The sequence below is a fragment of the Lingula anatina genome, chromosome 2 (assembly GCF_051362555.1).
Source record: "Lingula anatina isolate TDL-2025a chromosome 2, LinAna3.0, whole genome shotgun sequence".
Classification (NCBI taxonomy): domain Eukaryota; kingdom Metazoa; phylum Brachiopoda; class Lingulata; order Lingulida; family Lingulidae; genus Lingula; species Lingula anatina.
The window spans coordinates 46,064,405-46,088,961 of record NC_141768.1 but is presented as its reverse complement, the minus strand read 5'-3'; the positions used below and the strand labels follow the sequence as shown (position 1 = coordinate 46,088,961).

The 24,557-nt window shown below is 35.4% G+C and overlaps 3 protein-coding genes across 5 annotated transcripts in view; 2 read left to right on the top strand and 1 right to left on the bottom strand.

Moving 5' to 3' along the window:
• The first annotated feature begins 116 nt into the window (after positions 1–116).
• Positions 117–10,297, top strand: LOC106161818 (uncharacterized). Its single transcript, XM_087006613.1, has 10 exons — positions 117–238; positions 332–517; positions 889–1,062; positions 1,653–1,934; positions 2,245–2,424; positions 3,155–3,334; positions 4,324–4,490; positions 7,859–8,067; positions 8,293–8,420; positions 9,565–10,297. The coding sequence occupies exons 1-10, from the start codon at positions 190–192 to the stop codon at positions 9,885–9,887; spliced, it is 1,878 nt and encodes a 625-aa protein (XP_086862739.1). The 5' UTR covers positions 117–189; the 3' UTR covers positions 9,888–10,297.
• Positions 10,298–14,201: 3,904 nt separating this feature from the next.
• Positions 14,202–22,306, bottom strand: LOC106161836 (uncharacterized). Of its 3 annotated transcripts, none has more exons than XM_013538888.3 (11): positions 22,200–22,306; positions 21,206–21,785; positions 20,451–20,525; positions 20,025–20,116; positions 19,670–19,787; positions 18,911–19,053; positions 18,149–18,244; positions 17,614–17,676; positions 17,061–17,227; positions 16,635–16,737; positions 14,202–16,336 (listed from the first exon to the last, which is right to left on the bottom strand). In XM_013538888.3, exons 2-11 carry the CDS (start codon positions 21,762–21,764, stop codon positions 16,211–16,213), a joined length of 1,542 nt encoding a protein of 513 aa, XP_013394342.2. In that variant the 5' UTR covers positions 21,765–21,785; positions 22,200–22,306; the 3' UTR covers positions 14,202–16,210. The 3 variants fall into 3 exon arrangements, with proteins under 3 accessions (XP_013394342.2, XP_013394344.2, XP_013394343.2); XM_013538890.3 differs by having other exon boundaries at positions 22,146–22,244; XM_013538889.3 differs by having other exon boundaries at positions 22,062–22,236.
• LOC106161834 (uncharacterized) overlaps positions 22,266–24,557 on the top strand; it is a 23,985-nt gene continuing 21,693 nt past the window's right edge. Inside the window, exon 1 of the mRNA XM_013538884.2 lies at positions 22,266–22,397. The gene's annotated coding sequence lies outside the window, so the exon portion shown is untranslated. The remainder of the gene's footprint in view (positions 22,398–24,557) is intronic.

The window sequence follows — 24,557 nt, the reverse complement described above, 5'->3', positions numbered from 1 at the left end:
AACAATGTACATGAAGTTTATACAATTTGATTACTGTCACTTTCACATATAAGCAGGATGTTGAAACTGAAAAGTACAAAATTTATTTATATTTGGGAATTTCGCACGGGGCCATATACCAGTATAAAAGAGACATATTTCCTCCAAAAATTATGCAAACTTCCCAGAACTTGGTCATCTGCTGCAATTATGAAGCACAACCCAATCCTCGACTTATCAGGGGTTTTATTGATGCTCGGTGAGTGTACTTTATTATCAGTAAATAATGCATCTTTTGTCAAAATTCCTTCTGGTTGACTATGCATAAGTTAGTGACTATTATCCCTTAAAGGTGTCATCCAAGGTCATTTCATGTCTCAGAAATCATGTGAAGACCAAGGTATGAACCACTGTGGCTCACACAATGGGCAACAACAACATGGGGACAACCAAAATGGAACATGCTACGATCCTCAACGTGATATGTGTTGTGGGGGTCACGTGTACCAAAAGGGCAGGCAGGATCAATGCTGCAGTGGTATTTATCACAGCAAAATAATTATATAATAAAGAATAAAGAAAAAAATCAAATGTATGGAAAAAGCAAAAATATGACAAGTTATAATATTTGTAGAAAAACATTCAAATAATATTTGCAGTCAATATAAAAAATGCAGTTCCATTTTCCTGTTTAAAATATATATCAAACCATTAATCCCCTTTTAAAAACATTTTTAGTGAGCGACATAATTAATGTCCCATATCTCAAGAATTTTTTTCCATGTCCAGTTCCCTAAAATGATGGATTGAAAAAAATGATTGTGGGGTCTAAATATACATCTCCAAGTGACATGGGGCATGCAGAAATCTGTAGACATTTCACAAACTTATTTTTTGTCTAATACAAAGGGGCTGGAGTACCGTACCACATCAATGAACAAATATGCTGTGGAGACAAAGTTCTGAGCATTACAGAAAATCCTGACATAGACTGCTGTATTTCACGTGGCATGAAGACTGCAGTGAGCTTTAACAGGTCACAGTCTATCTGCTGTAATGGGGAAGTACGTGGAAAACTGCATGGTAAGATGAAAGAACTTAAATCATACCGAACCAAATCAAAAAGAGAAAGGCTAAATTGCAAAAAGCTGAATTACAGTAGCTTCAAGATACTGAAAACAAATGGTTAAACCCCCTTTACACTGAACGGCTTCCTTTCTGTGTCCTTTGTGCAACCATCTGAAACTGGCATCACTGTGGTCATAGAAAGGAGGTACAAACATAATTGCTTTGGTTGCAGAATGGATGCTCAATGATCAGCCAGTTGTCATTACCTTAAGTATTATTTTAATAAATTTAATGAAAAATTTTTACTCTTAAATGAGGCCATATTATGGGATGTAGAAAGGATGCTGTCAGCGTAAAGGGGGCTTTGCACAAATTAAAGAAATCAGAATTAAAAATTTTCTCAGAATGAACATTATCTACCCTCCATCTTTAATCTGCACAGAATACAGTGGATAGCTACTCTTTACTAGGGTGGTAGATATTATTGGCAGAGAAAGAAATGACTGTCTAAAGACATATAACTGCGAATATCTTGTGAAAAATCAATCTGTCGCCCTGGTAGAGGGTATAGTGAATAGCTAGCATTGTTTAATAAACTTCCACAGGAGATAATACATGGTGCTGTGGAAACGAGGTGTACCACCAGCCTCAGGAGAGATGCTGCACCAACACCCTTTTATTTCCCACTTCCCTGAAACATGAAATAAAACCAGCATCTGAAATCCATGCCACCACCAGATGTTGTGGCCCTGCTGGAAAGTTCTACAATAGCTCCACTGAGGTTTGTGACAGGGTCCGTAGAAAAATCATCGCTAAAACATCACCAACCCAGACAGCTGTATGCAATAGAACTCTGTATGATTCAAACCATCAGATTTGTTGCAGGGGTAAGAACCGTTTTTAAAAACATTTCTAATTTCTTTTACATAATATTTAACATAAGCCATGATAAAAATCTTACATACATAGTCCAGAAATTGAAAACATCATAAAAAAAAAAATAAATAAAATAAAACAGATTTCAGGTTATGGTGGCAAGGGTATCCGTAATATTATCACAGTAATGCAATATGTTTTACAGGCAAGTCATCACTGCCAACGGAGTGACCTCTCGAGAATGAAGAACATGAACAATCACAAATCTGATATTATCTTTAATCTTAACTTCTTAATTTTGTTTTTTTTTTTTAATGTCAGGTAAACTTCTGAATTACAGTGAGAGTTCTGGGCAATATGGCTGCTGCGGTAACACTGTGTATGACATCAACACGCAGTTGTGTTGCAACAGTGAACAAAGTTACTCTCCTTCAATACAGTTATGTTGTAATGATGGTGTCAGGGAAGGTAGCAGTAACACATACGGGTGCTGTGGAAAAGGTAGGCATATATATCGTATACAACCAATGTATGCAAAATCGACACCTAAGGAAGGATTCACAACCAGTTGACCTGAGGACTAACTAGTCCGAGAATCAAATATGTTGCAACCCACATTTTTTAAAAAAAATGTGCTTTATGAAGGTTAATTTTTTTACTAGAAAGTAAACATTAACAATGTGTCCATACAGTTCAGATATTTCTTTTCACTGAATATTGAAGGTGGGTCTAAATGAGACAGAAATTTATATACTGTAAAAATAAGAATTGTGTTAATTTCATGTAATGTGCTTTATTGAATGCTGTTTGAAATGCAAAATAGTAAACATATAATAATATTCTACTACATAATATACTACAGAGAGAACACAATCATAAAGCAGTGTGATGAATCTATGATTTCTAAGAGTGCATTCCCAGAGATTTAGATTGATCCATCTGGGGGTTCACACTTAATTGCAGTCAGCTGAGCGTGCACGACAGTTAATTACCCCCTTACAGCTTTTAGTAGGCGGGACAGATGCTTAAGCCGGCTAAGCTGACAGTAATCTAGTGAGACTCCCCACAGGGATAGATTGATCTAAAATCTGTGGGAATGGGGTCTAAAAAATATGCAACATGAATGCAATGAATTTTACCTTTTCCTAAGTGCACTGCCCCTCTCTCCAACTCTCTCTCTCTCTCTCTCTTTCCTTCCAACCATGTATAATATCCATACACATTTATTTAGGTCTTTACAGACTGAGGAATGAGGTGTGTTGTAATGGTAAAAACCACCGTCTCAGGTCCAGGCGCCACAAGGAGTGCTGTGGCAGAGAGGCATTCAATCCAGGTTACACAAAAAAATGCTGCCACTTAGAAAATGGCTCCAGCAGAGTGTACAACTCGAGGAGAAAATCTTGTTGTGGAGGTGCAGGATTTGTTGTATTATATAATATTTGTCATTCATTGAAGAAATACTATAGATGGAATCAATCGATCGGCAAATCAATCAATCAGTCAGCTAATATATTCATTCAATAAAACTTGATGAATAAATTAAAAACCTTATTCTATGAATTCTTACATCACTTCATGTGAAAATCCTTACATATCATCTTTAAAATATTCTTAAGGATATTGTCACCCTTCACCCAAAACTCCTTATTTACTGTCTTACATACATTCTTTTGGGTACATGTTCAGTGTTCAGTGACTAAATTAATTAACATTTCCACATGTCATCTTACAGGTGACATCATAATCACTATTTTGGGGTAAAAACAGAAAAATCAGTTTCTCAAGTTTCTCTTTTACCTGAGCACCCACTATTACTGTTTCAATGCCAATTTAATCACACTAGTTAGTACTCCAAAACCCTGCCAGCGATTTTTCTTAAAAGTCTTAGTTCAGATTTTATTGTTGATAAGTTCAGTTTTTATTGTTGTTTTAAGCAAAATAATGCCTTTGTTAAATGAAAATCTGTAATTAGGGCCTAATAACTCCATAACAAAAACATTTAAACCAAAATGACGGCACGGGATCGTAGTCTTTACTCTCCTCGACAACTCTGCGAATTTTCATGATAAAATCTTGTTTAGGGATGAAGTTACGCCCCATAGAAAGGTGTTAAATTGACGATTTAAGCTTTGAGTTGCCTATGCTTATATATTGCAATGAAACAACATAAATGCTGATATTTTATATTTTCGAGGGCTTTTTCATAGTTTTTAATCAGCATAAAGATAGTTGCATTATTGAATAATTAGATGCAGGAAAATACTCATTTTCGGTATCTGGATGATAAAAAAGGGTTACAATATCCTTAAATCTATACAAAGTAACAAAGGAATATTCTCTTATAGCCACTATCAGAAAATAAAACAATCTGTAGTATATATCTTTATTATTTGTTTTAAGGTAAATTGATAAATGGCCAGCTCGGTTGCTGTGGTAACAATTTCTTTAACAAATCAAATGCAGTCTGCTGTGGAAATCGAGTTCTTTCAACCAATCAACCAGACATAATGGACTGCTGTCTAGACCCTGAAAACGGAATTGCCAGACTATATAATATATATACACAGGTAAGTGCAAGGGAAATAACTACGATGAGTTTATGTACTAGTTACAACACTGTATGCAACATATAAGAGCGAAATTATACTGAGGCACAGCCGATGACTAGTAGTTGTAACTGAATTATACTGTGGCTGGCGCCTCAAACAACAGGATGAATGCACCAAAGCATATGAAAACTAGAGGATTAGAGAGGCGATACCGCCTCCGAATATTGTACCACCAGCTGGAGCAAGCGCATTCGTATAGACCCCCACATACACAAAAGAAGGGACACAGCCACCAGTCTTATGCTTGACAAGCTGTAAAAATGCAATCAACAAGAATTTTCAAAATATGCAAAAAATATATATAACTTAAAATGGTACAATCAAAGTTAAGTTCATCGTAAGGTAGGTCAAAGGTCAATTTCAAGGTCACAGTAAATTGCCAGTATATGACTTCATATTCAACTTTAATGGTAACTATGGACCTATCTCTGCCAGGTTTGGAGATAAAAGGGAACCAAAATTTGCAAAATTCAATTCATGATAAAAAGTAGGTCAAAGGTCAATTTCAAGGTCACACTTAGATTGCCAGTATATGACTTTCCATGCAAGTTCAATAGAAACTATGGACCTATCTCTGACTTCCTATTCAAGTTCGATAGTAACTATGGACCTATCTCTGCCAGTTTTGTAGATAAAAGGGAAGAAAAATATGCAAAGTTCAGTTCATGGTGAAAAGTAGGTCAAAGGTCAATTTCAAGGTCACAGTAAAATTGCCAGTATATGACTTCCTATTCAACTTCAATAGTAACTATGGACCTATCTCTGCCAGTTTTGGAGATATAAGGGACTAAATGTTTTAATTTTGGAGTTACCTTAATACGCCATAAATTTCCTACAGAAAAAATTAATTAAAATAAAGAAAAGGTCATTTTGGTCGAAATTCTTGAAATGGGAGGTGCTCTGAAGTTCCAGATGTTCAAATTTGATGAAATAATGTCATTTTTGACCACAAGTTGTCTGCTTTGCCAAGCCTTATGTTTTATTTTTCCAGAGTTCAAAATTTATTATCCATTACCGTACTGCACATTTTGCTTTCAGCACCAATATGTGCCAGTATATGACTTCCTATTCAAGTTCAATAAAAACTATGGACCTATCTCTGCCAGTTTTGGAGATAAAAGGGAAGCAAAATTTGCAAAGTTCAGTTCATGGTGAAAAGTAGGTCAAAGGTCAATTTCAAGGTCACAGTAAGATTGCCAGTATATGACTTCCAATTCAACTTCAATAGTAACTATGGACCTATCTCTGCCAGGTTTGGAGTTAAAAGAGAAAGAAATTAGCAGAGTTCAGTTCATGGTGAAAAGTAGGTCAAAGGTCAATTTCAAGGTCACATTTAGATTGCCAGTATATGACTTCCTATTCAACTTCAATAGTAACTATGGACCTATCTCTGCCAGTTTTGGAGATAAAAGGGAAGCAAAATTTGCAATGTTCAGTTCATGGTGAAAAGTAGGTCAAAGGTCAATTTCAAGGTCACATTTAGATTGCCAGTATATGACTTCATATTCAAGTTCAATAGAAGCTATGGACCTATCTCTGCCAGTTTTGGAGATAAAAGGGAAGCAAAATTTGCAAAGTTAAATTCATGGTGAAAAGTAGGTCAAAGGTCAATTTCAAGGTCACATTTAGATTGCCAGTATATGACTTCCTATTCAACTTCAATAGTAACTATGGACCTATCTCTGCCAGTTTTGGAGATAAAAGGGAAGCAAAATTTGCAAAGTTCAGTTCATGGTGAAAAGTAGGTCAAAGGTCAATTTCAAGGTCACATTTAGATTGCCAGGATATGACTTCATTTTCAAGTTCAATAGAAACTATGGACCTATCTCTGCCAGTTTTGGAGATAAAAGGGAAGCAAAATTTGCAAAGTTCAATTCATGGTGAAAAGTAGGTCAAAGGTCAATTTCAAGGTCACATTTAGATTGCCAGTATATGACTTCCTATTCAACTTCAATAGTAACTATGGACCTATCTCTGCCAGTTTTGGAGATATAAGGGACTAAATGTTATAATTTTGGAGTTACCTTAATGTGCCATATATTTCCTACAGAAAAAATTAATTAAAATAAAGAAAAGGTCATTTTGGTCGAAATTCTTGAAATGGGAGGTGCTCTGAAGTTCCAGAAGTTCAAATTTGATGAAATAATGTCATTTTTGACCACAAGTTGTCTGCTTTGCCAAGCCTTATGTTTTATTTTTCCAGAGTTCAAAATTTATTATCCATTACCGTACTGCACATTTTGCTTTCACCACCAATATGTACTTTTTGACACAGCGTAGCTCGAAAACCGTATGGAATACAAAAAAACGGAGACCACCTTCAGTGTTGGGCTTTACATGCTCTACAAAATGCAAAAAAGAATGGGTCTCTAGCATTAACGGTCCCCGAATTAGAGACAGTTTTCAGTTTCGGTATCTTATGGCCGCTACTTCCGTTAAAATGCACCGATTGACCCCAAATTCACGGAGATGAAAGATGACCTGAAGGGTATCATTTTCCAATAATATTATTGGTTAAGTCTGTGTGGTGTCTGAATAACAGCGCAAATAATTTTTTTTTCGTAAAAAAATTAATTTTTTTGAAAAATTTGGCCTGTTTGACCTTGAAATAAAGGTCAAAGGTCAAATCCAAGGGCATATTTGAAATCTACACATATGACTTTTGGAAAGCCGTCTGTAGAAATTTTTCCCATAATTCCTTCCGTAGGGTAGATAATTAGCATTTAATTTTGCCATTTTTGGACAAGGGTGCATTGCAATGAATGCCACACCTAGACCCCAATACCGACAAAGCCCAAATTTTACGTGGAACGAGTTGAGATTATAGGTGACCTAAATCCAAGAGATGGGTATGGGGGCCCTTACCGTCTAGGAGGAGAAGCGGTAACGGTAACATGGCGGCGGAGCCGCAGGAGCCGGCGGAACGGACCGGACGGGACTAAAACCATGTGTACCGCCAGCGCCAACGCTGGTGGTACAATAAAAGCAAGCATGTATGCAGAATACAAGTGCAATTATCCTATTGTTCGAAGCGTCAGCCGTGGTATAAGCCTTAGTAATGTTGTCCCTAACAAATGTCTGCATTACCAGACTGTTATAGTAGCTTTTTAACTCAAATTTTCAGGAAAAAATCCAACAATCAGAAAAAGTATGTTTTACAAATATACACAAAACATCGAGTCCATTAAATGCTTTATCACCTTTATTTTCGATACTTTTTTTCATTGATTTGCTGGATATCACACATGAAATCAATAAAATCCCTTTTATGAAATATTCAACATTTTTGCTCATTTCAACATAGTAAATTCATTTATATTATCTAGTCATGCTGTCGAGGACATCTACATAGTAGGGGATTTCAACAGTGTGGAGACAGCTGCTTTGATCCAAGTCAAGCCACTTGTTGCAGAGGTGTCCTTCACCCTGGTCAAGGTCAAGGCTATGATTGCTGTGGCACACAATTGTACAACAATACAGTGGATTTGTGCTGCATGTTTGTTGTACACAAAAATGCAAAACTTCAGAAGAGCATGTGAGGGTTTTTTGCCTTGCATATATAAAAATACCCAATTGAACACTTTTCTGTTCCAAGTTATCCCAGATTGTTTTTATGTTTGCTAAGTCTTTAATTGTTAAATAGGAATTTTTATTTTAATTGTGAAAATCAATGCTTAGTAAGTCATAATGGCAAAATCAATTTTTAATACAATATTTTTATTTTCAACATTTTTCAAATACATTTTTTCCTTTAAACTAGATGTTCAGGACGTAGCATTGTGGAGTCTCCCAGGAATAGGGGAAGTACTGAATCAGAGCACCAGGACTGCCCTACCCGTCATGCAGACAGACAGTCTCTTAAAAAAGCATTTCTCTCTTCTTCTGTTGGTAATGACAATGCTAACAATTAACATTTTCATGCTTTTTTTAATCAGGCCAGTAGCTGTTTTTTTTTTTAACAATTTCATTGTTGTTAACAGAATGTGAAAATAACAATTTTTTGAAATTGAAGAACATTGCTTTATAGCACTTTGAAACATTATTTAATGTTTAAAATCTTATTTTTATTTACTAACCAAAGCTTGAATATAAGGGATCGTGTCATTACCCCCCCCCCCCCCCCCAACCAATACTCCCCTCTGGTAACTTTTGGCATTATTCACATCGATACTACCCCATTCCGACAGATCCCCACATTGATACATCCCTTGTAAATTTATTGCTATACGTGCACTGTTACTCCCCTACACCGATACTCCCCTGCATCTTTGCTTCCCAGCATGATTACTCCCTGACATCAGTATTCCCCCTATGTAGGTGGCCAAGTTGGCTAACAAGCTGGTAGTAGTTTTGGTGTTGGGGAATAATACAGGTGTGGGAGAGTATCTGTGTGGGGACCTATATGGATGCAACCCGAATTGAACAGTACCTTAAACATTTTTTAGGGTACTCAAAATACTCATACTTTTTTATTTTTGCTCAATAACAATACATGTTTTAAACCACTATTGAATTCAGTTTTCTCTTTATTTTGCACTTTTATTATGGCTTAATTATTGATGTTTGGCTAAGACTAGGCCAGAATTTAAACAGTAACAATTCATGATGGTTAACGGCTGATTATCTTTGTTTAAGCTTGCTTTCGATTCTGTGTTGCCTTATCCCTTCTTTTCAATTCCACAAAGCAGAAAACTGGATTACTTCCAAAAAATCAATACTGCTGGTGCCTTATCGTACTTATTCATGCTTTTTTATCCAAAATCTGGTTATTCATTTTTTTATTTTTTCCATAATGGTAATCTAATGATAGTCATCACTGCTTGCCAAAACTATAACTCTCTTGCCCTTATGCCTATGACTTTTTTCCCCCCACATTTTTTTTCTTATTTTGCATTATCCAACATCTTATATATTAGTGGCTCAGACATCACTCCTCCCAACTACTGCTTTCCTCTTAGCAAGGCTGCAATAATGAGACAAAAATAAATATATCCCAAGAAACTCTTTGTAGTACCACTCTTCTATTTTCCAGTTTTGCAAGGGAAAGTTGCAAAACGGTATTCTGTTCCATTCTCTGCAGTCATCCTAAAAAATGTGCAGATGTTATTTTGGATGGGACATAATAGCAAACCTCAGCTGAAGAAGAGGATCAAGGTTGTCACAAAGGACACTTGTAACTGCAGCACAACTTTAGAACCACTGAAGCAGAAAGTACTATTGATAAAAAAATCTAACATGTCAGACTTCTCTACCATTTTTCTCGGAGGAAAGGATTTTCTATTGAGAAGAGATCAGAATGTTAAGAGAATGATAGAATGGTATAAGATCAAAAATGCAAAAAAGGAAATTTTATGAATGATAATACTCGTCTGGAAATTGAGACAAAAAGACTAGCAGAGTTTGACTTTCTGAAGTGTTGTGAAATATTTTCAAAGCCAGCCCATGTGAATTCATTAACGGCCAGCAGATGCACTCTTATGTTCCATGCATCAAATCGAAAAAGCTGTTTACTTGGATAATAATCTCAATACTTTCAACATTCCTGTACGTGCTCACAAATGTGTAGATCAATGGGCATTATTATTTATATTATATACATTTCTGCACATTATTTTCTACAGTCAAGTACTTGTAATAACACTATTTCTTAATTATCTATCTAGTCCATTTCATTGTGTTGTCTTTGTGATTGTTTGTCTTTAAAGTGATTTTATTTCATTCTTTTTTTTTAACTATCTAATGCATTTATCAAATCAAAACAGTAAAAACTGACATTTAAAACTGTATTACGGGTTTAAAAAATTTACAGTCTAAATGACAAGAAGAATAAATTCAGCAAGTTGTAATCTCTGTTAATTAAAGTTCACCATCCAACAAATAATAGCTGTCCATTTTCTTCCTGTTCTCAACACAACAAAAAATTCTCTGTCAAAGCTCCCTTCCTGTTTTTGACTGAAGCATTTCTTCACAGATAACAAATATTCTTCCACTGTTTGTACTCAACACAGTCACTGTGCATGTAATATGGTAAAAAACTTGAAAATCTAGTTGCTGTCTTGAAAATTTTGTTGGAAGACGATTCTCTGCCAACAATTTTTTTTCCACTTTGATAATTTTGTTAAACTTGAAAATGGGCCTCTCAATAATTTTGAAAAGTTTGTCTCTTCATATTGACGAGTTGGATTCATGCATTTAAAAATATTTATTTATTTTTAAGTGAGGAAATTTTGTAAGTTGTTACCTTATTTTAACTGTGTAACTGATATTTCTTACATTTACCATATAATGAAATCGGAACAATTTAAATAATCGTAATAATTGTAATTATAATTCATAAAAGTGATGGTTTAAAAAAAAGGACAGAATGCTTCATCACTGATCATGCAGTTGTGCATGCCTATACAAGCTGAAAACATACATCAAAATATGATTGGTGATATATGAACATGCCAATCACTAAATGCATACCTTAATTATTATTATTATTATTATTATTATCAATTCTTAAACAAACAAACAAACAAACAAAAAAAGAATTGGAAAATGCCCCAAAAATTATTTATTGTCATTCTTTATAATAATTGTGTAATTTTCTGCAATACAACATCAGAAAACTTAAATAGAAAACAGTTTGCACATTTTGTGCTTAGCTTGGGTAGTGATAACAAGCTAGAGATACCAAACATAACATGACTAATGAATCAAAAATTAAATTCTAAAAAAAAAAAAAAAAAAAAAAAAAAAAAAAAAAAAAAAAAAATCAGCACAGCAATATAAAAAATGCTGATCAAACATCAAACTTCTCTTACTTAGTAAGACACAGACACGGGGATTATGTATCAAGGCTATTCCATCCATTCTTTTACGACGAATGGTTTATCCAAATGGATTAGCCGATCTGGAACCAATGTTTGGAAGACAAAAGTCTACTCTCTCCACGATTTCAAAAGAAATGCTGAACTTTATTCTAAGAGAACATGGGCATTTATTGGAAAATTTTCACCAGCCATGGTTGGACCAGGCCCAGTTGCAGATGTTGTCCATGCAAAAAGGGTAACCATTAAGAAACTGTACTGGGTTCACTGATGGAACTGTGTGCCCCATATCTTGCCCAAGAGTAGTGTTCTATGGGCACAAGTGCACACGTGGTCTAAAACACCAATCAGTAGTTACCCCCAAATGGTTTTATTGCAAACCTGCTTGGCCCAGTGTTTTCCACGGTCACGTGACTTCGGCTAAATTCTCCATGAGGATGTGAGATTTTGCGGGATTTGAAGTTTCAAGGGGCAAGTGTGGAGTGTGGAGTGTACACGACGGATGCCATATCGAAGAGTGCTCGTTCCGATCTGAATTTTCAAGGATATGTAACATGGTAATAGGGAGGTTACGCTATCCCGGCCCGAGAACCAGCGCACCGATAATTTGAAGAAATTGCTTCTAAGTCATCACTTTTTGCACTTGTTTTCGCGTTCTCGTTGACGGATTCTGAGAACCAGACGCTGGATGTTGGAGCGCTGATTGAGAATGTCCAATCTTTGGGACTCAGTAAAGACAAAGACCGTGAACTTGTAAAACCGGGGGAAGTGATTAGAAAACGGGCCATGGAAGCATTTTACTATTCATCCCTATTAGCAAAAATAGATAAAGACCAAAAATATAGGGATAGCGAAACCTCTCTAATACCTGAACTTTTTTTGAAAACACATTCATGCAAGTTCTTGGAATAGAAATTTAACAGTCGTACCTGATAACTTTTCCATGAAAGAACTGAAAACATATCTCATAGTCAGCAAGGATAGGACATACAATAAGAAATCTGTGGGGGCATTCAAAAGTCTGACAGCTTATTGGTATTTTCAAGATGGATATGTGCAGAAAATCTACACGACAACTTTTTCTGTGTCACCAGAAAAATTGTTTATGGCAAAGTGTAAAGTTTGGAACGCCATTCACGCAAAAAATGCAGACGTCAATTCAACAATCTATCGGCACTATTCAACAGCCAAAACCTACTTTAACTTTAATTCTACTTAATTAGTTTTGGTCATTTTAATCATTTGTCAAAATCTAACAATCAATAAACGATTCAAAAATCAGTTACCGCAACTCAACAATCAGTTACCACAAACGGTAATTTGCGGACTTAACACCAGATGGCGCGCGGGCACCGTCAGCGATCTGAAACGTCCTTGACCTTTTCCATGTTTTTAATTCCGCATATTATGCGAGTACATGTGGTTCATCATGTTTGTATTGTCATGATATAGTTTTAGTATATTATAGTAGGATTGCGTTCAATCACATCATACTGAAATTAGATATGGCAGAAGACATTCCAAGAGAAATAGGGCAACTACTTGCTCATGCCAATACGATGTGGCAGCAATATATTGATAGCAGGCCAGCATCAGCAGCGACGTCAACAACCACCACCACGTCCACAACAGGCAGAGCTGCTACTGTAGCAACCGATGATGGCCAGCAGGAGGAAACGGCAAGCACCTCGGACACAGTGACCAATGAACACAGACATCTTTTTTCGCGATCCCGTCCAGCAGCACGATCACTGCCACTGGACAGAGACAGAGCTTCTTCTGCTTCCAGTACATGTAGCAGTAGACAGGTAAGAAAATAGATTTAGAGAGAGAGACTTCTTCTCTGATTGATCAGAGGGAATAAATACTGATATCTGAAGTAACCTTTGCCTTACAATATATATATATATATATATATATATATATAATGCTAACAATTGTGCTCCTTTGTAGTCAGAAGTGGAATAAAAATAAGCCGGTATGATTTTAGTGAGGCACAAGCTGGAAAGACACCTGTGGCAGAAAGAAGTCTTATATCAGAAGATATATTCATGAAGGCCTGATGTCCTTACAGCAGAGGATATGTACTCTGCCTGTGATTCCTCTATTGGCATAAAGGGCTGTGCAGATGGCCTTGCAGAGCTGAACCTGCGTCAGCAGTTTCTGACCAAGCACACATGGGGTGGAGTGACAAGTTTCAAAAATTTTCATTTTTCTGAAGATGGTGTCACATGCTGGAGAGCATACAATATTGGTGAGGACACAGTCACTCTCAAAGATTCTCTTCTTGGCTACGCCAAAGTTCAAGGGCCCACATGGATTGTCTTAAAACATGGCTTTTCAGTTCTCTCTGTCCCCGTTGGCACCACAGGTTGGAGAGCTTCAGCTCAAGAAGCATAGAAGTTTTCTTGCCCAAAGAACAGTGCATGATTAAACATTTACATACATACATTTATGTAGTTTTAGGAACTTATTTCTTGGTGGTAGTATATACTGGCGCGGTACATGGCGGGAAACATTTCCAAGATGGAGAAAGAGTGGCTAGATACAGAAGTGTGGAGTTTGCTTGAAGATTGGGGGAAGCCCGTACATCAAAAAGGATTTTCAAGCCATAGAAACACACATGTATACGAGGCGATATCCAAAGAACTAAAGACTAAGTACATTACAACCCTCAGAGGTGATTAAACTCAGGTTTCACTTGGCATTTGCAATAAGTAGTTGATAAGCTTTTGAGTTCTATTTTTATATTCCGTATTGTATCACTGTGTGGTATTCGCTTTAATTAATTCATTCTCCATACTTATATTTACAGAAATACAACATCATGAAGGACGCAGAGTGCTGCAGGGTGAAAATAAAAAATTTAAATCAAGGTTGACAACTCCCTAAACATCCATCTTTTCTATCGGCAGTTTCCGAAAGTTGTGAATATACAGAGTATAATGGAAACTTAACATCATTAAAGAAAGCAGTTGTAGTATTTAATTATGTGAAGATGAAATGATTAAGATGTATTAGATACTTGTCAGTTCACTCCCCTTGTTTCTTAATGAAATTTTATATAACATATAAAACAAAAATATTAAAAAAATTAAAGAAAATTTAAGGAAAAGTGGTGCAGGGGCTACAACCCCAGAATATTTACAGGCCTTTATTACTCAGGCCCAATTACAACCATGATGAGGATTGGACAAAACACATCGCACTTGGCAATCATCAGTTGGATGCGATGGACACAGAAAATCATATAACATTCGATAAGGTATGATTTAAATGGGCAAGCAAACTTGTGGGGGTTAAAAGTCTGCAACATTTTCCATTAGTGGACAATTGACATTGTCTGAAACAACATGGCTCTCAAGGGAAGCAGAGGAGGAAAGAGATACTCTAGAAAACCCTTTCAAATTGTTTGCATTACTCCAGAAATCCCTTTGAAACTGTTTGCATTTATAAATTCCACAGTATCATCTATGACAAGTAAGATTTGAACAGCTTCATTATTTTGACATATCCAGTGTTCTCGAGTCCCAAAATTATGAGTAAACATATGAGTTTACGCCGTGCGTCAAGTGTAGTTTTTTCCCCACGTGCTTTCATCTTGGGCCGTCAAAAATGGAAAAATTTCTTCTTATCAAGTCCGACAGAGAAGTTAACAAAAGAAAAACAATTGAGGAAAGAAATCAAAATAAGAAAGATTACGACAACCAAACAAAAGAGAACAATTCAGGACTCATGGAAAGGTGACTTCTAATGACCGATTTGCAATGATTCAAGTGGCAACGTTTTTTGTAAAAAGTGAAAAACTTATATAATGATCATATTCACCAACAAGAAATCTGCAAGTTCTCCCAATTCTGTGCAGGTCTAAACAAAGCAATGCTGTCACAGGATTTGGACACCATAGGATGGGTATTGTATTTTTACATATGGACATGCGGTATAAAAAATCTTGCCTCTGACATTACAAGCAGTCATGACTGGTGGGACAGGCAGTTTGGACTAAAATTACCAAACAACTTAAGTGCAAGGGTAATGCCTGCAAATTGACTGTATTGCATGGTAGCAACAGAAAGGTATATTGGATGGAATTGGAAAGGCTCCCACCCCACTCCAACAATTTTGATGGAATAGCCTTTGGAAAACTTAAATAAATAGGAAAAATAATTCAGAATATCAGTAATAGTCATATTATGCTATCTTTATCCTTTTATCAAGGTTGACAACTCCCTAAACTTCCATCTTTCCTATCGGCAGTTTCCGTAAGTTGTGAATATACAGGGTATAATGGAAAGTTAACATCCTTAAAGAAAGCAGTTGTATTATGTGAAGATGAAATGATTAAGATGTATTAGATGCTTGTCAGTTCACTCCCTTTGTTTCTAAATGAAATTTTATATAACATATAAACGAAATATCTAAGCTATCTGATAATAATAATAATAATGCAACAATTCAATAAAATGTAAAGATATCATGCTCAAGTAAATGAACCACAAAATCTACATTCACTCCCCATTACCATTCAAACTGGGGTTCTTTGTAATATCTGACATCAATTCTGTTTTAGTCTGAGGTAAAAAAAAAAAAAAAAAAAAAAAACATTCAGCTAAATCTTGCTTTCTGTTTTCCCAATAGTTTTTATTTTACCTCTTGCTGTGTCAATTCAGAAGATGCTGTATTTGAAACTATTAAATTTTGTCACTGTGCTCTGACCACAAACTGTCATTCCTCTCTCATCATTACGTGCTTCACGAATTCCTTCCATGATGATTCCTCCAAAAGAACCTTCTCATCAAAATTTCTTTCTGCTTCCACATCCTCTGTTTTCCAGCTTCTAGCCTTTCACACATCTATTCGCAATTAAGCTTTAGCATCCGCAGGTGATGGCACTTCCGCAGGTGACGGTACTTCTGCAGACTGTTCTTGTACAGGTTTATTTTTAGGAAGCAATCCTAAGTGTTCATAAGCTGGACTGGAGAGGAGTAACTGATACACAGAAAGTGAAAATTTGTTAATATGTGATTTGCACCTCTTGGTTTTATAGTTTTAATACTTTGTTAGCTTCAATAATCTAAATATAAAATAGCTGTTATAAAAGTACATAAAGTAAAAGTAACTTCATTTATTAGCAAGTCACTATTCAAACTGTCCAGAAAGATTTGTTATTTGTTTCAAAATTCACGATGGAAGTTGAAGATAAATGATCACATCGATCTGTTAAATACCTTATTTCTTAATTTTCTTATTCAACATTCTGTAGCAATTAACTTAAATAGATACATACTTTGAATAAGTCCAGTAGTTCCAGAGGAGAGCACTGGCCAATGGTCTTGTTCATGAAGTAACCTCTCTTGACCAGCTCAAAACCAAACTCTGCATTCATGGATCTGTAAGAAAGTTTTCATTTTACTCACTGTTCTGTACACATTTCAAAATCAAGACAAAGAAATTCTACCTTCCACAACAAAGAAGGCATTACAGTTTGCATTTATAAACATAAAAGACAACAATGAAAAAGGTTTTTCATGTTGTCTAGATGTGTTGAAAAATAGAATTATACACAAAAATACACAAGTGCACACACTTAAATGAAACCATTAACAGGATTTTTAATTCATATTGCAATCATGCAAAATACTAAAGCAATTAGCCTACATACGACTAACTCCAATTACTTATTTGATCTTTTTTAAGGTAACATTATCCATACCCTATCTTGGATACTAGTGGCAAGCGTGGCTTGGATAGAAGCTCCAGGAAAAAGAACTCTAGCTCCAGGAAATGCTCCTCTGTGCACACCTCGGAATGAAGCTGTTTCCTTGGCACAAATTTCACCAAGTTTAGGGCATCTTCCTGCTTACAACTGGTGCCTACTTCCTAAATTAATCACAAAAAATGCAGGAGTGATAAAACTGCCACTGACCAAAAAAAGTAGGAACATGTATAACCTTACTAGACCACACAAAAAACAGTCACTTACATAAGCTCAAAATATAAATATGGCAATTCATCAGAACTTCCTCACATTGTTCATGCCCCCCCTCCTCCATGGAGCTAATTGTCACTTCTAAGTAATCAAAATGAGGCGTCACTGCCTTTCTTTATCCCTTTTCACAAGCAATAATAAGGCAGTGATGAAATAAGATGTGACAGAGGGGAAATAAATAATGGGGTTAAAAGAAAGTAATTCTTAAGTCCTCCTAACAGAGACTATTACTGCCTTCCAACATTAAAAGAAAAAATATTCAAAAAGATAAACTTACATCATCTTCTATTTTTTCTAGTGGGTTCAGGTTTCCTACTGTCTGCATATAACTGACAGGAACCTGTCAAAAAATAATAATAAAATAATAAATAAATAACATAATGAGATATCTTTAATATTTTGGAAAAAAGTGAGATTACTATTTAACCAGGAAAGCACTCCAAGAGCGCAGTCCTCCACAAAGGCAGCAATTTTTTTGTTATTGATTATTGATTGGTTATTGACCACAAAAAAACTAATCATCTGTTTCTTGGCCCACTTCTGACAGTTCCTGAAAATTTCATCAAAATCGGTCCATAACTTTTTGAGTTATGTTGATGACAGACAGACAAACAGGGGTGACAACATAACCTCCTTGGCGGAGGTAATGACAATATCAACATGTATTTAGTTAAATACAAGTAGACATGGTTACTTATACACAACCCTCTTATCTCTAGCAACTAGAATATGAGTGAAAAATCAATTATATATTTATAAAAAATATGCACCATAAACACAAGACATTAGATTCAAAATAAATGAAATCTCACCTGTGTTATAATTTCATGGTCAAAAAGTAAGCCAAGTAAAACTGCACTCTTAGAATAAATACGGAGGTTTTTTTGGAAAAATGATAAATCTAGGATCTGAAATACAAAGAAAAATGTGCTGTTTAAAATATCACATCATAATATACAGTCACATTCATTAACCAGAAAGGACAAATACAGGGAGAGCTGGCTTCATAGTTCCTATTTCAAATTTTACTTGCTGAATAAAAAACTGTCACAAGTATCATTACTTGGCAAATCTGATGGAATACTTTCACCAAATTATGACTCAAATAAGAAAGGGAGTGTGGGACAGTAAAAAGTTTTTTTGCATGCACTACAAAATCTCCATGAAAGGGTCAAATAGTCTTTTAACTTGTTTTGTTTAAAAAAGACAAAAATTATTAGATTATTTAATAAAACTTATTTATGAGCCACTTCCATGCACCTCAATCAGTTACATTTTGAAACGAAAATCAAATTTCAGTCATATCTTTCACACCAAACTGCTGTATTCCACAGCATTTTCCTCTCTGTAATAAATTATCTGTTCACAAATATTTTGTCTGTGTATATTCTTTACAAACACAAAGTTAAAATACACAAATGCAATTTGACAGATGATATATAAATAGTTCAAAAACAAGTGGCAAAACTATTGCGTAGGGATAAAAGTTGAAACAGAAGGATAAATCCTAGGGGGAGGGTAACTAAGGGGAAAACACTATTGAATGACCCTGAATCCAGATTTTGATCTCATACCTCCAAATCTTTTTTACGTAAAAGTATAAATATCTGCGGCCTTCCAAATGAGAACATCCATCCCTGGTTCAAAAGGCTATGAGGAAGGTGAAACAACATAGGCCGCCCTTTCAGCACTCCCAAGAACAAACTCCATGCTGGATCTGAAATACATGGCTACTGTTTAAGTTATTGTGTAATAACTTTTTTCTTTGCAAGAGAGAATATCATTTGGTAGTATATATTAATCAAATTTCATTTCCTTACAATGACTAGTTTTTATCAGAAATCAAAATTTAAGGAGCATTTTTGTAATCATTGTTTTATTCTTAACACCCCAGTAGATCACTAAACCTAGCAAGAAAATTATAAAAGTTTATAACAGGCAGCAAAACTTTCCATCCTCATTCAAGAATGACTTATTGCAACTTGTTAAAATAATAAATAAGCTACACAATCCTTATACTAAACAAAATTGATTTTCATCAATCACCTTAAACCATTAAAACTAGTTACTCTTCAAATGTATATCAAACAATTCCATATACTTAGCTATACACAATTACAATCAGTTTCAATCTTCACTGAAAGTTGTTTGTAGTTATTATAGGTGTGACAGTGTTTTGGATACAGCGGTGTGTTAGGTGTGACAGTGTTTTAGATGCAGAGTGTGTTAGGTGTGACAGTGTTTTAGATGCAGTGTGTGTTAGGTGTGACAGTGATTTGGATACAGCAGTGTATTAGACATGTGTGTTTAACTGTTAATATAACACTGCCCACCGTCAGTCCACGTCCTCTCTTTAAAATCTTCAAAGCAGTGCAATATTGATTTTCCTTTTACGCTGTTGACTACCACATTCTCTGTAAAGTCATATCTACTATTCTCACTTTTTAGCAACTGAAAATAAAATAGTAAAATGCACGACGTTGCCTCATCCCTGTCTGCAAGTAAAAACATTTATAACCATTAACTGTTTTCCACACATACTCGGTTACTTGAAGAATTAATTATAACATTGGCTAATAATAATAATAATAATTATGATGATGATGATAAGAATGATTAAGTTTTTAAAGTATTGTGGCATTTTCATTTATTGCTTATAATGATAATAAGATAATTCAATTTAATCACCTGCAGTTCTGAACAATCAGCAGACTTCTGAACTAACCCATGAACCCTGCCTACCCCTTTCTTCAACAGATTTCTACTCAAGAGACCATGCCCTGTAAATAGTTTTCTATTCTTAGAAAATCAATATACACAATTCATGATACCAATTTCACTCACAAACATGTGCTTATCTATTGCCAACAACAAGTCATATTGTGTACATATTCCGTTTATTTATAAATTTAGCAACAGAGTAGATTAACTTTCTTGAGTTATGCTAAATATATAGTTTTGCTCAGAATCAGTTTATTTACATTTAATGACAAGGGGTGGGGTGCTCAACAATACTTTATTTAATATCTATCAAGGCAGTTTCCTCTAATAACAGTAGGGAAAATGTTGCTGGGAGGCCATTTATCCATACAGTCAAATTTTTCACTTGCATACCTTGATCACAATCTAAAACCAGAGTTTTGTCCAGGTCCACCAGCTGGCTCTCTACTATCTTCTCAGCTATAAATTCTGGAATGCATACAGTGAATAAAATAATTCTTCAGTCTCACTGCTGATGGACAAATTAGGTGGAAATACTTCCTTATTTTTTGTGTGTGAACTACAATCTTTCAACCAATCTAAGTAAAGTCTGGCCGAGGATTGTGGGTCTTAGTAGCACTACTCAAGATGACTCTAGCAATAGAGACTTCAGACTAATTCTAGGAATAAAATAATTGGCTTGTCATCAAGTGGTATACAAATTACAATTCACAAGTAATGTGATTTGCCCAGTTGAGCAGGTAGACGGGTTAATTAAGGAATTGCATCAACTTCCCATCTTAACCGCAAGCCACCATTTTAATTACCAAGGATAGCATATTGTCTTTTTGCTAGAGTTATTTTGAAAACAGTGTCAGATAAAATGGTGCTTTACAATCACTAAGACTGGGTTCCCATGCCTAGATTGATCTAACTGGATCGACCCATCTCCCAAGGGGTTTCTCGCTATATTGCTTTTAGCTTAAATGGCTTAGATGTCTGGCATACCTACTGAGGCCGCTAAACGATAGTTAATTACCCTCCAACAGCTTCAATGAAAATGCAAGACATCTAAGTCGCTGAAGTTGATAACAGTTTCAGCATGTCTGAAGTTAGTACGATAGTTTCTGGGAATGGTCTCTAAGGCTATTAAAACAAGCCCACTGTACCTGCAAAATGTTCATTCCTTAAGCAAGAGTCACCATTTGGTCCTGAGACGGAACAGATGGAACGCATCCCATCCACAAGAGTTCTTTGTGTACTCATACAGAGTTTATTGCTAGTCCTACCAATGTGGCAAAAATCACTTTTTAACTGCATCACTCTTCGCACAGGTTTTTCTTGAAGTGTATCACTGCATGCCTTAGTCTTGTTTTGTTGTTTTGGGTGGGTTTTCATAGATGAAATAAGAACTGTTACAGAATCCATAGCAGGATTTATGGCAGAGGTATCCCAAAGCCATTGTTCTATCCAGGAGTACCCGTCATTCTTGGTCTCTCTTCTGTTCAAATTGTTCAAAGCAGCTCTAACAACTGTGTTTTTACTTTTGAATTCGTCCACATGTGTTGCCTTAAACCCCTTTCTTGGAAGAAGATCTGATATTTCTTTAGGCTGGACCCTGGCATGTGGCATCATTTTACTCTCTTCATGTCTCGTTGCTGCTGATCCAAGAGTGCCCTGTAGAATTCTGGATGCTGCTGCTCTAGTTGACCAATGTACTGCCATCATAAAATGCTAATTTGAAGTGGTCTGAAATATTAGGAATATGTTAAATGAAATCTGTTGAAGAAGGGGTAAAGTTTGTCACGATTGGATTAACTCGGTCAGCCAAAAACTGGTCTTAAATTTGACCTATTTATGCGTCCCTCCATTTTGTAAATGTAAGTTGATAGTAGGAAACGTTGCTCAAAGTCACCATTTAACTCAATTAAAAAAATGTTTAAATGAAAATCAAAGAAACAGAGGGGGCTTCAAAATTAAGTTACCGCTAAGCAAAAGCGCATACACTGTACGTACTGTACATACCAGTTTGACAAATTTCTCATTTTAGCGTTGTGAAGGCCACAAACATTGTGCTCGTAAAAAAAAAAACGATTCCGCACAGTTCACCTGACTATCTGTATATGTGCTTCTTTGCTCTACAAGTCCAAAAGCAAAACTTACTATCGACAGTCACCACATGTTCGCACGTCGCAGCAGGATGTAACCGGAAGTGAAATGTAACGCATGCGAGATTTCACGGTAGTCACGCCTGCACAGAGCGGCCTACTCTAAAATGCTCCAGAAGTCAGTCGTGATAACATCACTACAACTTTTCGATCATCCCAGTTGTAGTTTTATTTGTGCTAACGCAGACTAAAGGTGAGGATCGTACAGTTTTGTATTATTATCCCGTGTTTTTAAGTCGGAAGACGAGACTTACTCTCGTGTTAGCATCGATCGATACAAAAAGTTTTGAACGAATGAACATTACCTTGATTTAAACAGAGTTTAGAAATTACTTCTTTGATTTGCAGTTTCTTTGTCAGTAAAAGTGTGTGTGTGTGTGTGTGTGTGTGTGTGTGTGAATTGTATCGCCCCCTTATTTCTGGCATTAGATTGCATTTTATTCTCTTCATGTTTTCAAGGAAAATGTGCCCATGGATGTTTGTACAGCTTGTGAAGTTGTGTATGTAGACGGCTCATGTGCAGACTGAACAGATGTGGAATTTTTTAACAAAAAAGTTTTGTCTGGATGTCTCTGTCTTTTATCTGTATGCAATATATATATTTGAGAAAATACTTTTTTAGGATTTCATTGTTGAGTTTGTGTGCATTTGATAGAAGATGATGACATCATTTCACGAACCTTTATTCAGTGATAAATGATTGGTGTGGATTGAATTGTCAGAGTACCAAGAATCTGAAACGATCAAAAATTAAAGAAATAACAATAAATAAATAAATAAATAAATAAAAAAAGTTCTTGTTATGTTTGATTAACATCTGCCCTGACTGTACTTACACAGATAAATATCACTCTGTGACAACATGTACACACTGTAGATGTACATTCATCCTGATATACCTCATTGTTAACTATACACACTGAACTTGTAATATTTCACTTGTTAATTTAACTGAATCATAAAAGGCAACAGCGTCACTTTGCAATGACATACAAATGCATAAGAAATTTTGAAAATTCCAGGATTATTTGCAGATTTTCCACCTTTTGAGAGCCAAAAAGTCTTATCCCTGTGCATTTGAAGTCAATTTTTTTGCCATCAGACAACCAAATACCAGCATAGTTTTAAACAGTTCAAGAAATACCAAAGGCCATCTTATTTTCTAAAAATTTTATTTAAATGGATATTTTCTGCTTTCTTTCGGTGTAACCCTCATGAGTTGTATAATTCATGAGTTGTATAAGAAACTAGTAGAAACCGATAACCTTGAAATCTTATACCTACTAACCTTGATACAGATTTACTTTTTATGTACAGACACAGATGTGTCTGTACATATTGCCATCACCTGCGTCTGTCGTCGCCGTCGCCGATCATGTCGCCGTCGCCGTGCACTTTCAGCGTTAACACCATAAGTGGAAGACAGTTTTACTTTTTGGCTTTATATTTACAGAGCTGACTAATATTCATAAAACGCAGGTCAAGTTCGAAAATCAGCATGATCGGGCCATTATTGTAGAATTTATGCTGTTTTTTCACTTTTTAGCATATATGCAATACTGTTAACACATTTCAAGGAAAACCAATAGGCCTGTTGTCATGAAACTCACAGGAGTAATCAATCTTACTAAAACGCCGATCAAGTTCGAAAATCGGCATGATCGGGCCACTATTTTAGTAGTTATGCTGTTTTTTTCACTTTTCAGCATATGTGCAACACTGTTAACACATTTCAAGGAAAACCGATAGACCTGTTGTCATGAAACTCACAGGAGTAATTTATCTTACTAAAACGCAGGTCAAGTTCGAAAATCAGCATAATCAGGCCATTATTTTATAAGTTGTGCTGTTTTTTCACATTTCCTCAGATTCAATTCTTAGGCATGTTAACAGTCTCATTATTTAACTAATAAGATTCGTAAAAGTGTTTGTTTGACATTTCCTGCATCTTTACAACATTGTTAGTTGATTATAAAAAAATGATGGTAAACTTGTTATCATGTATTGTATAATAGAGTTTCAAAAATGGAAATAAACTCATATCATTGCATTTTGTCAGATTCATTCATTCACTATGTTCAGAAACTCAGAATGGAGGAAATTGGACATTAAACACTGTTCTATTGATATTTTTCCCATCTCATCTATTTTCTTAGTTGATCATATATAAATGGCAGTAAATTGTTAATTTTGTTATATGTTAAAAAATTGTTAAAAATGGAAAAAAACACATTTCAGGACAGTGCTGTCTTGTCTACATTTTGGCATTTTCAGGGTGTGACTTTGAAGTTCCTTGGGCCTGAAGACCTTTGCTAAGAACATTTTCTGAATATCCATGATGCTAATATTTTAT

Coding starts and splice junctions, on each gene's coding strand:
- LOC106161818 (XM_087006613.1), top strand. CDS start 190: ATGAAGCACAACCCAATCCTCGACTTATCAGGGGTTTTATTGATGCTC. Junction 4,491..7,858: donor TATATAATATATATACACAG/GTAAGTGCAAGG, acceptor TATATTATCTAG/TCATGCTGTCGAGGACATCT. Junction 8,068..8,292: donor GCAAAACTTCAGAAGAGCAT/GTGAGGGTTTTT, acceptor CCTTTAAACTAG/ATGTTCAGGACGTAGCATTG.
- LOC106161836 (XM_013538888.3), bottom strand. CDS start 21,764: ATGATGGCAGTACATTGGTCAACTAGAGCAGCAGCATCCAGAATTCTA. Junction 19,788..20,024: donor CTGATTGTTCAGAACTGCAG/GTGATTAAATTG, acceptor TTTTATTTTCAG/TTGCTAAAAAGTGAGAATAG. Junction 17,228..17,613: donor TAGAAAAAATAGAAGATGAT/GTAAGTTTATCT, acceptor TGATTAATTTAG/GAAGTAGGCACCAGTTGTAA.